Source organism: Arabidopsis lyrata, assembly GCF_000004255.2.
Source record: "Arabidopsis lyrata subsp. lyrata unplaced genomic scaffold ARALYscaffold_6, whole genome shotgun sequence".
Classification (NCBI taxonomy): Eukaryota; Viridiplantae; Streptophyta; class Magnoliopsida; order Brassicales; family Brassicaceae; genus Arabidopsis; species Arabidopsis lyrata.
Genome location: NW_003302550.1, coordinates 11,952,306 through 11,968,953, shown reverse-complemented (window position 1 = coordinate 11,968,953; position 16,648 = coordinate 11,952,306). Strand labels below are relative to the sequence as shown.

The following is a 16,648-nucleotide window of genomic DNA, read 5'->3' as shown; positions in this document are numbered from 1 at the left end:
ATACGGGAAGTGGTGCTACCTGGATTGGGATGGGTGCTTGGTGACGGAAGGGAGATTAGATTTTGGTACGACAAGTGGTTAACTGATGAACCATTGTGTGATTTGGCAAACCGGGATCTCCCAGAAAGTTTTAAAGAGGTCAGGGTCAATGCCTTATGGCGGAATGGTTACGGGTGGGATTTTGCTCATGTGAAGCAGTTCACTTCGGAGAGTGTTAATTTGCGGCTTGCATCGTTGGTTGTGGATAATGTTACGGGAGCTAGGGATCGTTACTCATGGGGGGAGAGTGTCAATGGTGAGTTTACGGTCAAATCAGCCTACTCCTTTCTTGCCCGCGACAGCTCACCAAAACAGAACATGGGTAAGTTCTTTGATCGTGTGTGGCGAGTGGTGGCACCGGAACGTGTGCGTGCTTTCATTTGGTTGGTGGTACACCAGGTGATCATGACAAATGCTGAGAGACATCGACGCCACTTGAGTGACACAAGTCTCTGTTCGGTCTGTAAGAGTGGTGATGAAACTATATTGCATATCCTGCGGGATTGTGAAGCTATGATGGGGATTTGGAGGAGAACAGTGGATGTACGAAGAATCCAGCGTTTTACTGCGCAGTCTGTGCTTGAATGGCTCTATAGTAATTTGGGTAATGATGCTGATACGGAGGGTAGTCCCTGGTCGACGATGTTTGCTATGGGAATTTGGTGGGCTTGGAAATGGCGTTGCGGGAATGTCTTTGGTGCTAATTGGAAATGTAGGGATAGAGTGCGTTTTCTTAAGGACCAAACCAAAGAAGTATACACAGCAAGCTTGCGTGTGTTGGAAGGTACTAGTCAGGTAGCACGGGAGGAGAGGCTGATCCAATGGGTACCGCCGGGTGAAGGTTGGATGAAACTTAATACCGACGGAGCTTCCCGTGGCAATCCAGGCCTGGCCACGGCAGGAGGAGTGTTGCGAGACGGAAATGGGAGTTGGGGAGGTGGATTCGCTTTGAACATTGGTATATGCTCGGCACCTTTAGCGGAGTTATGGGGGGTGTATTACGGGTTATATATAGCTTGGGAGAAGCGTATCACGAGATTAGAGTTGGAAGTTGATTCAGAGATAGTGGTGAGTTTCCTAAAACACGGGATTAGTGACTCTCACCCGCTATCGTTCCTAGTACGTTTGTGCTATGGCTTTTTATCAAGGGACTGGATAGTCCGCATTTCGCATGTGTATAGGGAGGCTAACCGTCTAGCCGACGGGTTAGCAAACTATGCGTTTACTTTGCCTTTAGGGTTTCATATGTTTGAGTCTAGACCGGATGTGGTCAATTCCATTGTTTTTGAAGACGTGAACGGGTCTGCGTACCCACGTTTTGTTCGCGTGTAACTCTTTTATTTCTGTTTTAATAAATCATAGGGGACTTGTCCCCCTTTGTTTACCAAAAAAAAAATCACCACCATGAGTGTGAAGTGATTTGTATAATCAAGTTGTTGCTTTAGATCTAAGAAAATGATTCGACCCATCCAAAATAAACGGCGTAATTATGAATTGATTAAGAATATAATAATACGAAACTGATAGAGAGAATCTATTAGTATCAAAAAAAAAAAATATATATATATATATATATATATCTGAAAAGGGAAAAATGTCGTTAAAATCCCCAACTTATTCAAAACGTTGATTTAAATCCTCAACTCATGACGAAACGAAATAAATATCAAACTTATATTGACTTTCCAAATAAATATTAAACTTAGGTTGACTTTCCAAATAAACACTAAACTTTCATTGACTTTCCAAATAAAAATCAAACTTCCGTTGACCTGACCATATTAGGTACGACGTTAAGTGGGTTAATAAATCCTCAACTCATGACAAAACGAAATAAATATCAAACTTATGTTGACTTTCCAAATAAATATCAAACTTATGTTGACTTTCCAAATAAATATCAAACTTCCGTTGACCTGGCCATATTAGGTACGACGTTAAGTGGGTTAATAGATCCCGTTAACAGAGGTAATTTTCTGTTAACATATATGTTAATTGATAACGACATTGTTTCATATAACAACAAAACGACGTCGTTTTGTCGTAACGATTGAATTAAATCCCTAAAGTCAATATTCGATTCCCAAATCGAGCAAAATCCCTAACCCTAAATAGAGTATGATTTGAAACTCGGGATTTTAATGAACAGTTTCGACAAAACAAAGTCGTTTTATGTTTAGAAGGAATACTTGTTAGTGTTTTGATCAACAAACGAACTCTGTTTTAACAGAGTATGAAGAACAAAACCAAAATGAAAAATAGAGTATGAAGAAACTTGATCTTTATTGATAAGAGGAAATGTATTACACACAATGATGTTATTGAGTTTGACTTGATCTACTTATACAACACGAAACAACGTGTACGTACATGTGTTAATCGAAAAGACACAACTTTACGAACAGACACAACTATACGTACGTACATTCGTGACTCTTACGTAAATAACTAACTTATATGAATACGACTTTAGGTTATATGACTTAGATGAGATTTGATTATAGTTCAACAATACTGTCATTTTTAATTAGCGGGTCTGTTAACAGAAAATTAATTCCGTTAACATTGTCTGTTAACTCACTTAACGTCATGCCTAATATGGCCAAGTCAATGAAAGTTTGGTGTTTATTTGGAAAGTCAACATAAGTTTAATATTTATTTGGAAAGTCAACATAAGTTTGATATTTATTTCGTTTCGCCGTGAGTTGAGGATTTAAATCAACGTTTTGAATAAGTTGGGGATTTTAATGACATTTTTCCCGAAAACAAATACAAAGAAACGAAAAATGGGACGAGCTAGCGTCACGTGATAGAATCACTATTCCTATACCTTCGGCTGTATTTTTCCGACAGTGACGACAATGTTTTCATATATTATTACAAATGTATATATTGTTATATTATCTTAGTTTTTTTTTTCTTTGATCAAATATTATCATCATTTCCTACCAAAATTAAGATTACTGATCCATATTAAAGTGAACCATGCATCAATATTCTAAATAGTATTATTAGTTATTATTACTCTTGTATACAATTTTTTCTAATTCATAACAAAGACATATTGTACTAATAATTTATTTATTGATAATTTTTTTTTTAATTTGACATCTTTGGATCGATAAAGTCCGATCTATAATCAATCTTTAGTATGTGGGGTAACGGGACTTAGTGGAGTCCGATGGAAAAAAATAGAATCAAATGAACTCAACCACTTGACTACATATCCCCTATTTATTCATAATCAAATAATGTTTAAACTTTCATTATATGTTAATTTTGATACCGTCTAAATATCGGCCAACCCCTCTAAAGTAAATACAAAAAAAAATACAATATTAAAAACTAAAAAACTGATTCACAAACGATAAATAAAGACTAAAACTAGCCATTTATTAAAATTTTGTTAGACTAGATTTATGATCACATATTGTATTAACAGAAACAAATGAAAAACAGAACTAGAGATGCCAAGTCAATGAAATGGAACCTGCAACAAAACTAGGGATACCATAATTTCCGGAATAAACAGAGATCGGACCACACACAAGTCAAAACTAGCTTTGCTCACTCCTTTACTCCTACAAACTTATAATCATAATTAAACCCTAAAATTAATTAACGTCATTAAACAACTCTCTAATCTAATGTTACGCTCCATATTTAATTGCATTGCATGTGACTACAGCTTCAATCTGGCGATCATCGTGGCACTGAAGAGTAGCCCTCTTAAATATCAGAAACAATAAAATATAAAACCTTATAATAAAAAAAAAACAAAACATTTTAGCATTCTCTTATATTATTTACATAGAAGCCAAAAATTAAACACAAAGACTCATACAAAAGAATTTAGAGTAGAGAGAGAGAGAGATATAATGAAACGTCAACCACCACGTACACGTCACTCACCACCGCAATCTCACTCATCTCCGTCGTCATCGTCATCGGAATTCGAATTCAACATCTCAATCTCGCCGCGAAAAGCTTCTTCTTCGCTTTGTCCTGCTGATGAACTCTTCTACAAAGGCCAGCTTCTTCCTCTCCAGCTCTCTCCTCGTCTCTCTCTCGTCCGTACACTCTGTTCTTCTTCTTCCTCAGAGTACACTTCCTCTTCCTCCTCCTCCGCCGCAACCTCCGCCGCACGTGACTCCACTGAATCTAACTCCTCCACTGATTCCACCGCCTCTTTTCCTCTCCTCCACCCTCCTCCGCTTGATTGTTGTGACTCTTCTCGTCCTAGCTCTGTAACTGACGATGAAGATTTCTTCTTTAAACCTCCAAAGAACAAATCTTCAAGTAGTGGTTTCTCTCTCTCTAGATTCTCCTCTGTTTTCAAGAAAGATCCCAAAACCAATCTCCACCACCACTCCTCCTCCTCCTCCTCCGCCGCAGCTCCGTCGTCGGTTAAGAGAATGAGCTCAACAGCGAAAGAAGTTATACGCAAATACATGAAAAAAGTCAAACCTTTATACGACAAGTTATCTCAAAAACAGAGCTCCACTATAAAAACAGAGTCGTCATTATCTCTCAAAGATTCCGGCAACAACATACGTAAAACCACCACCACGACAACCACCGTCACAACCGCTCCAACCGTTGTCTCCTCCGGTAATGGTTTATCGATCTCTTTCTCCGGAAACTTAATGAAATACACAAAACGAGGACGATGCGCGGCGAGTTGTCCATCGTCGATGAGGTCATCTCCGAATCACTCCGGTGTACTGACACGTGGCGGTTTCCCGGGTCATCAAGGAGCTAGCAGCAGTAACAACAACAGTGTGTCTTCTTCAATGGAAGAGTTACAAAGTGCTATTCAAGGAGCTATTGCTCATTGCAAGAACTCAATGTTACAGAAGAATTTGGTTAGTAGTCTCGAGATCTAGCTTATATCTTTTGGTTCCATTTTATCGTTTTTTTTTTTTTTTGTCTTAATTTTTCTAGTCATTTTTAAAGTTTGATCTACTCTTTTGTTTTAGTGTGATTCAAACATTCGATTTAATTAACGATGATGTTATTGGTTGTTTTTATACTTATGTTTGATTAACTTAACTCATAATAAGACATATTGTAGTTTGGTGAATCATTTGAAGAAGATTCATCTTAAATTTATCAAAATTTTATTTTTATATTTCAAGTTTAATATTAATGGATCAAACCTCATACTAACTTCCGTTTATGAAAATTATAATATTTTTAAACTTCATACTACGTAGGTTATTATAGTTTTGTATACATTTCATGGTAGGTAAAAAAATGCATCGAGAAACATGGTTTGTTTGTTTCGATATTGTAATTTTGTTTGATTATGATAAGTGGATCTATAAATAAATTAGGAAATGTAGACGTTGTGAAATAATTGAGAGAAACAAGAAAACGACGGTGGGGTTTATATTTTACAAATAATTGAAGAATTGGATTATTGAGTACCTTCATCAAGTACTACTCTGCGAAACTGGTTCACTTCTTCGTATCTTATCTTATCTCTCTGATTATTGTCGGTGTTCTCTGTTGATGATAAATTAATGTACCTCTCTCCATTTTAATATCACAACTGAAAAATATCTTATTTCCAACTATATAGTATTTGGGGTCTTTGTGTGGACAATGACTCTCTAAAAATAAATCGGCTAAAAGTTATTTGGCAGGCTAAAATGTTACGAGTTGATACGAATTTGGTTGACATTTGTATGACAGAAAATATTTTAGTCATTATTCTAAGGATGGTTTTAGATATGATGTAACCTAGGAAACACTAAAAGTTATTGAAAGTAATGTTAATAGTTTATTATGATGTACTTTTACATATATTTTAAGAAAATAACACTTTGCTCGAATTGATTGATTGGAAATATGAAATATTTATAAAGAGATCGAAATATGTACGAAATTTTCCATTCATGGTTTATAATTAGAAATTTCAAACTTACAAATGAGGAAAAACTACGAATTCTTCATCTTTAGTTTATAATTAGAATTTACAAATAAGGAAAAGCACCTAGCATATATAGTTACCGGTGTAAAGGGTGACACCAAAGTAAATAGGTTAAAAGAGCATAACATAACAAAAATCGGATGATGACATTACGGTATATAATAATCACGGCCAATATTGATCATTTACAAACAAAAAAAAATGGTTGAAATTATTAATTTAAACATGTGTACATGAAATATATGTTTCTATAGATTTTGTTATATGTCATTGAAATGTTATTATGATATGGTAGTACAATTAAATCGTATACGTGGAGTAGAAGTTCAACAACATTAATCACACATATGCATATGTTTGGTTCTAAGTGGATGGTTGCATGTGCTTCTTTTGCATTGAGAAGCGTTGGGGTACGTAATAAAGATTCTAATGTGGTCAAAGTCAATGCTTCTACACACTTTGTTTATCTTTAATTCTTTATACACTACAAACTTACATATTTACTTCTATGTTTTAATCATAGCCAATAATGTCTTCATTTAATGATGGGGGCTCTTCATATTTTTCTTGATCATCATCTTGATGGTATAAATACAAGCACAGTGAAACTTAATTATTGTTATGTATGGGGACCTCTTCATCATTATTATTATTATTGTTTCTTCAACATCTTGAGTCTTATTTATTACCCCCTCCGTTTCAATTTAGTTGTCGTTTTAGGTTTTCAATGCAAATGTTTGGTGAAAATTCATGTTTTGTCATTAATGTTTTAATGTTTTGACCAATAAAAAAATTATAAAATATATTAATAAAGGGTAAAACAAAAAATTTAATAATTTTCTTAATTTGTGTGCGAAAACCTTAAACGACAACTAAAACGAAACGGAAGGAGTATAAAGTATATGTATACATTTAAAATTACTAATTAGCTATATATTTGTATGTAAATACTAATTTTAAACATATCGTCATTTAAACAATCTTTCTTAAATTCATGCTAATCTTCAAGTTTTTAAAATGTTCATTTTTTTTGGTTAAACTGCATCATGTTCGGAAAACGAATATTGCAAAAAAAATTAAACTTCACAAATTCACAAAAAATTTGCAACGTAATATCTCTTACAATTTGTGTTTAGACGTTCCATCTTTACTTATGTACGACCGCAATCATGACATTGTCAATAGTGGCATAATTGTTTCTCTTTGGTTGGACGACCAATGGTCTAGTTAATCTGTTTGCATTAATGCATGCATGATATGTCGATGTACTGAGTTTCTCTTTGTCTTTGTTTTCATGTTTTTTTTTCCGGTATAAGACAATTCAATAGGTTTAAGCAATTTGCAAATCATTTTCTAAAACATAAAAACTTTTATTTTATATAATATTTACATTCTCAGCAAACAAAAAAAACTCGTAGCATGCGATTCTAAATTTATATGGATCTGTGATTTAACAAAACGTATGATTTTTGAATTGTTTACCAATTAATGTGCCACATTAATAAATTAGTGGGGGATCCAATATTGATAGAAATTTAACTATGGCCGTCAAGCTTAAGAAAAGAAAGAAGTGACTTTACAAGTAACTGAACCATGTTTGATATTAATAAACTGTTCATATATAAAAAAAGTTACACTACAAAAAGTATAAATATGTTAATAAGATGCGGTCGAATCAATCAAAAACACTAATGGATGATTAAGGTCTTTGATATCAGTATTGTACAAATTTTGTTGGAACGTGAAAATATTTACATCTTGGAAAAACATGAATATGCTTTTTAGACTTGAAAATATAGAGAGAAATATTTTCACAAAAAACAATTAAATTGCGTTAAAAGAAAAAAAGGAATTCGCCATGCAAACTAGCTTTCGAGCAACTACTTGTGGTGAAGCAAGTCGTTCCAGCTCCCGCACCAGTTTCGTTCTCGTTCCCGATATCAGCACCCGCAGCTTAATTGTTTGCTTATTCAAGACATCTCGGAAGCAAAGTGGAATATTACTCATTATTCCATTCTATAAGGATTTTTTTGGCTAAAGCACAAGAAATAAAAAAATATTTTTTATTTATAAAAATTCAACCAAAAGAAATAAATACTGCACAATTCAAATAGTTATAAAGTATTAGATTTAATTCATAGAAATTTGAAAAAATCTAATAAAATGAAACAAAAAAAGCCTTAAATAAACATCCAATTGTCGGGACATAGGGAGTATATTTTTAGATTGACGTTTACATACAAGAACAAAATAATACCCCCTCTGTATCATAAAGAATGATTTTTGAGGTTTTATTTTTGTATCAAAAAGATCGATTTTCTGTAAATTTTTATCAATTAATATTAATAAATTGTGAATTACTATTGATTAATAGCTATGAGAAAGGGTTTGATATGAATAAATAGTGCATTTATAACTAAACATTAAATGTTTTCTTTATTTGGTGTGAAAACTCTATAAAATCAATATTTTTGATACAGAGGGAGTAGTGATTAAGAATTTTTATAAATTTGATCTAATACTATCTGAAATAGGGTATATAAAACGTTAATCATTACTCTGTAAATATAATTTTGTAATGATATATTCTATACATACTTCATGGTAGATCTATTCAGTAAATTGTAATATGGCTTGCAACTTTCATTTAATAGACCTACATAATTATACCTTCTTATTTCACATATCATAAATCATTAAGATTTCTATCATATGTATAACTAAATGAATTCAGAAGATAACATTCAAATGATAAACGTTAATTGTTATGAAACAGGACTATATGATGATGAACATACCTTCTAATTAACCAGTATGAATATTTTCTTTTTCTTGTGTGATATGTTTATTATTATCATGACTGTTTTTGTATTATCTTTTATCTTTTTGAAAATAATTTTCTTTTGTGCGTGTATTATCATGATGATGAGTTCCTACTAGCGTGATTAATGATTAGTCGAAACAAGTAGAAGAAAAAAATAAAAGGGTAGGTTGGAATTGTGTCTTTGCATTGCATGGGAATAGACAGTTAATGATAAACAGTGACATGTGTTTAGTAAGATCTTTTGGTAGCATCGCTGTCTCAACCACAATATTTAATACTTGCACTGAAATTTAAAAGAGTATGAGACTGATCGTCACAGTGTCGCTGTAAGACCACTTTCGGCGACCAATCGAAGAATTAATGGAATCAGCTAACTTAATTAGTTTTAATTTATTTCGGCAACAACTTTTGTATTTTCGATCGTGAATACAAAAATTCAGTCACCGGAAAAATATATATCATTGGTGTTACTATGCAATCTACGACGTTGGTGCCATTCTTTAACCATCGTTTTCCTTTGTTTTCGTCGGCTTATATATTTTTGCTGTTGAATTTTGTCGTCAAACGACGCCGTGCCAAACATGCCCTAGCCCTACATTGACTGTAGGAAACGTAAAATGATGATGAATTTTTTTCTAATAAAATGACACAAAAATAAATTAATTTCTATGAATAACATGTTTTTTTTTTCAATAAATAGCACCAATCTTTACTCTAGAATAACATGGTATTTTAAATTCATATATTATTAACCATATTCAATCATAATTGAAAGATGAGAAAAATGACAAAAAGAAGCATTATAACGGTGGTGTAATTAATAATTTGGAGTTAAACAATAATACTAGTAATAACGACTTTAGTTTGTTTAGGGAGTGATAATAGTTACAACCAAAACGTGTCACCAAATCCAAAATGAGTGGTCCAACACCAATGAACCCACGGCTCAACGTGCTTTCAAGCTAAGATGGCTGCAGAATCGATATACAACAATTTTTTTTTTCTAGACCCATTTTCCTTTAATTTTGAAACTTTTTATAGTCCAAAAGATTTTTTAATTTGTTTTTGGTTGTAGTTTCGTAGAAACTATATTTTCTTAAGAAGGCCCACAACTATTCTCCACATAACTTACATTTAGAATTAAATCCAGCCCTTGTAAAAGCCCAACTTGTAGATAGAAGAAGATACGACCTATCTAAGGACAACCACTTGTGTAGCTTACACTAACTTGTAGTAGTAAATTAGTCATCAATTTGACTCCCACCAAACGAACCACTTCTCCATGATTCTCTCTCATAACATAACCAATACACATCGATCTCTTTAGAGTAGCCAATCATCGTCAACACCAAATCAACATAAGGAGAGATATTTTGAGAGCCTGTACACTTGTGTCTCTGTCCACTCCTCTCAATCTTCCTTGAACTTTTTCCCACCAATCAATATTTTAAGACAAAATTTGACTTTTACCAAAAAAATACAAAAAGAAAACAAAAGGAAAAAATTAAAAGAAAGAGAAAAAACGTGGGCTTGGGCTAGACTTGTGCTAATGTTGGACCATTTCTGTCTCTATTAGGTTAGAATACTACAAAAAGGTGTCTACGTTCAATGTACCAGAAACTTAAAAGAAGAAAAAAAAAAAAGGGATTATTACGTAGAAAGCCCTTTTCGGCCCACCATTTTTTAAATTTACCCTTTTTTTAATGGGCTTGTAAAAATGCCATTTTCGGACGTGTAAAAGGACGAATATATCCTTGCGATTTTGGGCGTGTAATAGGCGGGAGGTTTTCTTTGTTTCAATTTGGGCGTAATATCTTCTGCACAAATTGACGGATTTCACTGTCACGAAATTGACATCAACGGTTGAGATTTGGTATCGTTATGGACTATTGTGGATGTTATTGATGGCATTAGAATGTGTGGATATATTAAAGGTGTTTGGTTTTTGTGTACACTGTAACCTTATTTTCCTTTGGGTAAAAATTTCAAATCAACGCAAACCAGAGGAGAAGAATCCGAGAACCGATTGTGAAGGGTCTAGATATGGAGCGAGAGGTTTGATATTTGTTTCTGTATTGTTTGTTCTGCTTATTTTGGTTGGTGTTTAGTCACATAGTGATGCATAAAGTTTCAAAGAAAATGATTAGGTTGTTGTTTTTGATTTTGTAACTTCAGAGGTACACTGTTGATTCTTGCTTAGTTTATTATGGTAGTACAGGCACTTGTTAGGCCGTGTAATGATTAGGACATGTAATAGCCAATACCTTATAGATATTTTGTTCGTGTTGTTTTTGCTAATGCGTTGTTGCCTTGTTGCAGGTACAACAAGTGCCTGTATTTGTAATTCCTGGTTCGTGGGAATGTTCAGATGCAGGTATATGGGATTTTGTTATTGCAAAAGACTCTTATGCACGCAGCATTTCGATGACATTTGACATGACTTTTGAAGAACTGATAGAGAGTGTTACAACAGAATTTGAGCTGCAAGAGATCAGCTTGAGGCCGAAATTGAGTTACTGGCTTCCTTCGCAACTTTCTGTTTTCTCAGTTAATTCAAGGCCGCCTGTCATTGTAAGCAGCAACATGAGTGTCAAGCACTTCTTAGATGTGAAGAAGACTGCAGTGGAGCTGAACTTATTTCTGTCCCTTGATCCTGCTGGTGTTGACAACTCCGTCGCACTGATGAGAAAGGACTGCTCTGGACCTTTGGATAAAGGCAAAGGGATTGTAGATGATGTCCAGCTCTTTGGCAGCAGTGGCATGAGAAGGTCTGCAATGGTATTGGCTGGAACTAATCGAACTGAGGTTACCCATCTGCCTGGTATAAGGAGAAGGCTATTTGCCGACAATGCTGGTGAGTGCCCTGCTGATGCTGTCAGATTCTGCTCTGTAGAAAGTGACAATTTAGGGACATCAGATCCTGTCAATGATTTCTTACTCAGTCAGCCTGATGAGGAACAAGCTACAAATGATAGTGGTCTTATAAGGCTTGCAGATGCAAATACACCGTCGCTCGCATCTGACGGGTTAAACTCATTTGCCAATATGATAGATGAAGCTGCTGCTGGTTATGAAGATGAGGCTGTCTTACGGGAAGTTGAAGAAATAGAGAAGGCTGAGAGATTGAGGAAAGGAAAAGGTTTGCCAAACGCTGAAGGAGAGTCTGAAGATACATTTACGGATGGTGTTCTTCATTCAAGGTCAAGTGATGATGGGCTCAAGGACTCTCAGTACTGGATTGATTTGTTTGATGAGCAGTATCCTCTGCATTGGCCTGAATCTCTACAGGAAATGGGTCAACTGTCCCTTGGTGAAGACCCACAGGTTGGAGGTAGTAGAAGCAGACCTATGGTAATAGAAGAAAGCACAGGAACATCTGATGATGATGTAGCCGTAGAAGTGTTGGCATATGTTACCAATGGCACACGTAATGGCGATGCAAGGGGAAATTCTAATAGAGATATTGATTTGAATGAAACTGAAAGTCCACAGCTTGCTGTCAGTGCAGGAGATAATGCTGACACTGCAATGAATGAGGCCACTGAGGAAGCTGCTGTAGATAATGACTTTCCTGACTATACCCAAAGAGAAGATGCCGCACCTGTGTATGATGACATCTATGAGCTGACTAACACTGATGGCTGTGTGACTGCCTCTGCAGAGGAGGATGCAATCTACATTGGTCGTGTCTTTAAAGACAAAAGGGTTATGCAGAACACTTTAGCAATATATGCAATCAAGAGATTGTTTCACTTTAGACAAGCCAAGTCTGATACACCGCGTGTCATTTTCATTTGTGCTGATCGTCATTGTGCTTGGAGAGTATTTGCCCGTCGAGTATCGCAATACTCGGAGAATTTTGAAATCCGAACTGCCACGCTGACGCATACGTGTTCTATTACTGCGAGGTCACAGTATGGAAAGCTAGCTACATCAAAGGTTATTGGTGAAGTACTAAAAGGAAGGTATGCGAATGGGTTGCCTGGTCCCCGTGTAGTTGACATCCCTGATATCGTCCTAGCAGAGCTGAAAGTATCTATAAGCTATATGAAAGCATGGTATGCAAGAGAGGCTGCAATTTTTCAGACCCGTGGAAGTGATAAACGCAGTTACGAGCTTCTTGCTGTTTATATGCATTTGATGCAGAAATCAAATCCAGGGACAATTTACAAACTAGAGTACACCACAAATGCAAAGGGAATTAAGCAGTTCAAGTATCTGTTTTTTTCACTTGGAGGTTGTTTTGCAGGCATGAAATTCATGCGCAAGGTTATCCTTATAGATGGGACTGCCATCAAGTCCAAGTTCAAAGGTGTTCTACTGACTGCGAGTATGCAAGATGCTAACTTTCAAGTCTTTCCAATAGCTTTTGGAGCCGGCATGGACATGGTTTATGACACATTTGAGCGCATTAGCCCCTGATGCTGAGGATTTGGTGTTGGTTTCTGATAAGCACAGATCAATTTATGCAGCAATGATGAAAGTCTATCCGGTTGCGTTCCATGGCGCATGTGCAGTCCATATTGAACGCAATGTGAGGGCCAACTTTCCTAGAACAGGACTGTCAAACCTAGTGGGAAAGGCCGCACGAGCATTTAACGTTGGAGAGTATAAAGAGTGGTATGTGGAAATAGCAAAGAGGAATGAACGATGTGCAGCCTACTTGGATGCAATTCCTCTTGAGCATTGGACGCAGGCCTATTGTCCTGCAAAGCGCTACAATATCATGAGTAGCAACATTGCTGAAGCTCTTAATGGTGCACTAGCAAAAATCATTGAACTGCCAATTGTGTCAATGGTGGAGTCCATCAGATTGAAATTGATGGAGTGGTTTTGCATTAGACGCGTAAAAGAAGAACGCCTTTCTGCTTTGTCAGACCCGATAACTCCCAATGTAAACAAGCTTCTTCTAAGGTATCAGTCAGAGTCAGCTGGGATGTGTGTGAAAGGTGTATCAGCAATGTCATTCCAAGTGAATTCTGGTGAAAAAAGCTACTATGTGGACCTCCAGAAAAAAACTTGTACCTGTTTATTGTTTCAAAAACTGGAACTTCCCTATTGCCATGCTTTAGCTTCTGCGAGATTGAAAGGCACATATGTTCCATCTCTTATATCTTCTCACTACACTGTAAGTGTATTTGGTAATGCATATGCGAACTACATATATCCGGTCCCTAATCAGTGCGATGAAGTTGTGCCTCGATCTGTGGAGGAAACACAATATGTTCCTCCAGTTAACCCTAATGGCCCTGGACGCAGAAGGAAAAGGAGGATTCCTTCTACTGGCGAATACCCGGTATGTTATATTTGCATAATAGAAAAAAACTAGCTTCTACTTGTTATATGTGATAATTTATTCAGTCATGTTCTTGTGTTGCTCTAGGTCGCTAAAAAGAGGAAGAGTGGACCACATAAGTGCTCACAATGTTTGAAAACAGGACATAACAGAGCTACTTGCTCTAACTTGCCACACTAAGGTATGTCTATGTATGTAGCTGTGTTTGGGACATTGGAGACTATCTTATACTGTCTTTTGTCTGTTGAAGATGTATTGTGGTGGCTGGAAAAACTTTTTGGTATAAGCAATCAGCAGTGAACCTGTAGTGATAAACTGGTGTGATAAGAAAAGTTTTTTGGCGCTTCTTTAAGCTCAAGTTGCAAGAGTAGCTGGAGAAGCATGTTTGTAGCAAGCTGGTGTGTATGGTGCAACAATTGGAGAGACAAATCCATGGGAAAGTTTAGCTTGTTTTTTGTTGAAAACAAAGAGTATGCTTTGTAATGCTTACTGCATAAAACAGTAAGCGGTTAGATATGTTGGGTCCTAAATCCCTTTTGAAATGTAATATATAAGCCATAGAAGGTGACAAACAGAATCATTGTAACAACTAATTAAATCAATGACAACTGCTGATTTATGCTTCAATTCATTTCATGATAACATAGGTGGTTTATTACAGGGGTTAACGAAAACAACACAACTTAGAATTTCTAACATAACTCTTGGAAATGCCTTGCATACATATAGAGAAAGCATTTATGACAGAGATGTTGGACGTCGTAATTATTTAGGAAGCAGTGAGGTAGACCATCTCCAAATCGGAAACTATTATCGTAGTGACCAACTCTCACAGAAACCATGTAACTAGCTTGGCTGACGATCATTTCAGCGACCCCAACAGCCTCTTCAATGTCGGGGAGGAGAGTGAAGAAAGACTCATTTACCTCCATAGCATGGTCGAATGATCCGCAACAAACAAGGAGTAAGGCAACCGCGAACCTAGAGTAGATGATGGTTGGAGCTGCTTCAGCAAGAAGATCAAGAGCACGTTGTGAAGGACCTGTTTGAACTGCTAGGCGTAGGCCTTCAACGTATTTGGCTGTTGGGTTACCACAATCAAGACAACGAAGTAAGAAAGGCCGATAAACGGAACCCTCAATGGACAGCTTGCTGACGAATATAAATTCGTCAATGTCGACTTCATGGAGGACAAGTTCATCAAAGGCGAGTGCCCTGCATTCTGGACTTGCAGCAATGAAAGCGCCAAGCTCCCTAAAACCATAATGTCCAAGCCGCCTGACAATGTCGACTTGCAGAGGTTGTGGAATTGTGTTCATGGTGTGTGAATGTGCAGGAGCAGGGGTAAGTGAAGGAAGATGCAAAGTGATGAGGGGAAAGAATGTATATATATATATATTGAAATTTGGTGCGGGTGTGTAAGTGAAAGCAATAACTATGGAGAAAAAGCTTATGGTGGCCAACATTTATTGGGGCAGATGAGATAGAGGATAAAGTTGTAGTTTAAGAGAATAGGTTCGTAGGGGTTGTCTTGGGTTGTGGTTTTGTAGGGGTTGAGTGTCTCAGAGGCCTAAACCAGACATGAGCAGGGGCAGAGAGAGATGACAAGGTATAGTAAATGAGAGACTTAGTCAATAAAGCTTGATAAGATAAGGTGAGAGAGGTGACAATTCACAGTAAATGAGAGAGTTAGTCAATAAAGCTTGATAAGATATGGTCAGAGAGGTGACAGTATACAGCAAATGAGAGCGTGAGCCAATAAAAGTTGATAAGATAAGCATGGTTACAGTAGAGTTCAACACAAAAGGAGATACATAACAGAAAACCAGTAAAAAAAACAACGACGGCACCGTTTATCTATGCGGCAACCCGTATGCAGACAGTGTGGGAATTGAACATAATTCCAAGTGTCAGCATGAGAACGTATTTTTACCGGGCCAATCTGCATTATATGGCGGAAAACTTGGCTAGCTACAGCATCCGCTTCCCGGAATGACCCGACCGTTTCAACAAAGTTATCAATGATTGAGATGGCAGATGCAAAGTCTCCAAAACAAAGCGTTAGCAAGCCTTTAGTAAACAATGCATGGGGAGGAAAGGAGCCAATCCTCCCGACCAAATCAAGACCAACCTCTGCAAGACCATCTTTCGCAGCCAAACGTAGGCTCTCTAGGTAACAGGCGTTTGGATTTTTAGCTTGTAAACAATGGTAAAAGAAATGGCGGAACGGTGAATCCACATTGATAAGATTTGCATTTGATAGAAAAGGCAAAAGGGAAACACGAGAAAGGACAGCAGGATTGTATACAAGTTTGTTGAAAAATTTGGAAGTTGACAACATACCACCAAGATCAGTGAAAGATGATTCACCAACCCGAGTAGCTATGTCTAAGGCAATATTGAAATCAAGGGTATCCATTGTTGGTAAAGATAAGACAACAAAATAATGGACATCACTGTCTAAATAAGAAAAAAAAGGTGAAGGCATAGAGTTGTGCATTAATTGTAAGGTAGGTTGTGGTTTGGGCAAATGGAAATAAATGAAGATCTGGTA

At 36.3% G+C, this 16,648-nt stretch overlaps 1 protein-coding gene across 1 annotated transcript; it reads left to right on the top strand.

Annotated features, from left to right (window-relative positions):
* Window positions 1-3,502: 3,502 nt before the first annotated feature.
* Window positions 3,503-5,069, top strand: LOC9310374 (probable membrane-associated kinase regulator 1). The gene has a single exon (XM_002874261.2). It carries the CDS (start codon window positions 3,918-3,920, stop codon window positions 4,923-4,925), a length of 1,008 nt encoding a protein of 335 aa, XP_002874307.1. The 5' UTR covers window positions 3,503-3,917; the 3' UTR covers window positions 4,926-5,069.
* The last annotated feature ends 11,579 nt before the right edge of the window (window positions 5,070-16,648 follow it).

Excerpts from the sequence above, each read along its gene's own strand:
- LOC9310374 (XM_002874261.2), top strand. The coding sequence starts at position 3,918 with ATGAAACGTCAACCACCACGTACACGTCACTCACCACCGCAATCTCAC.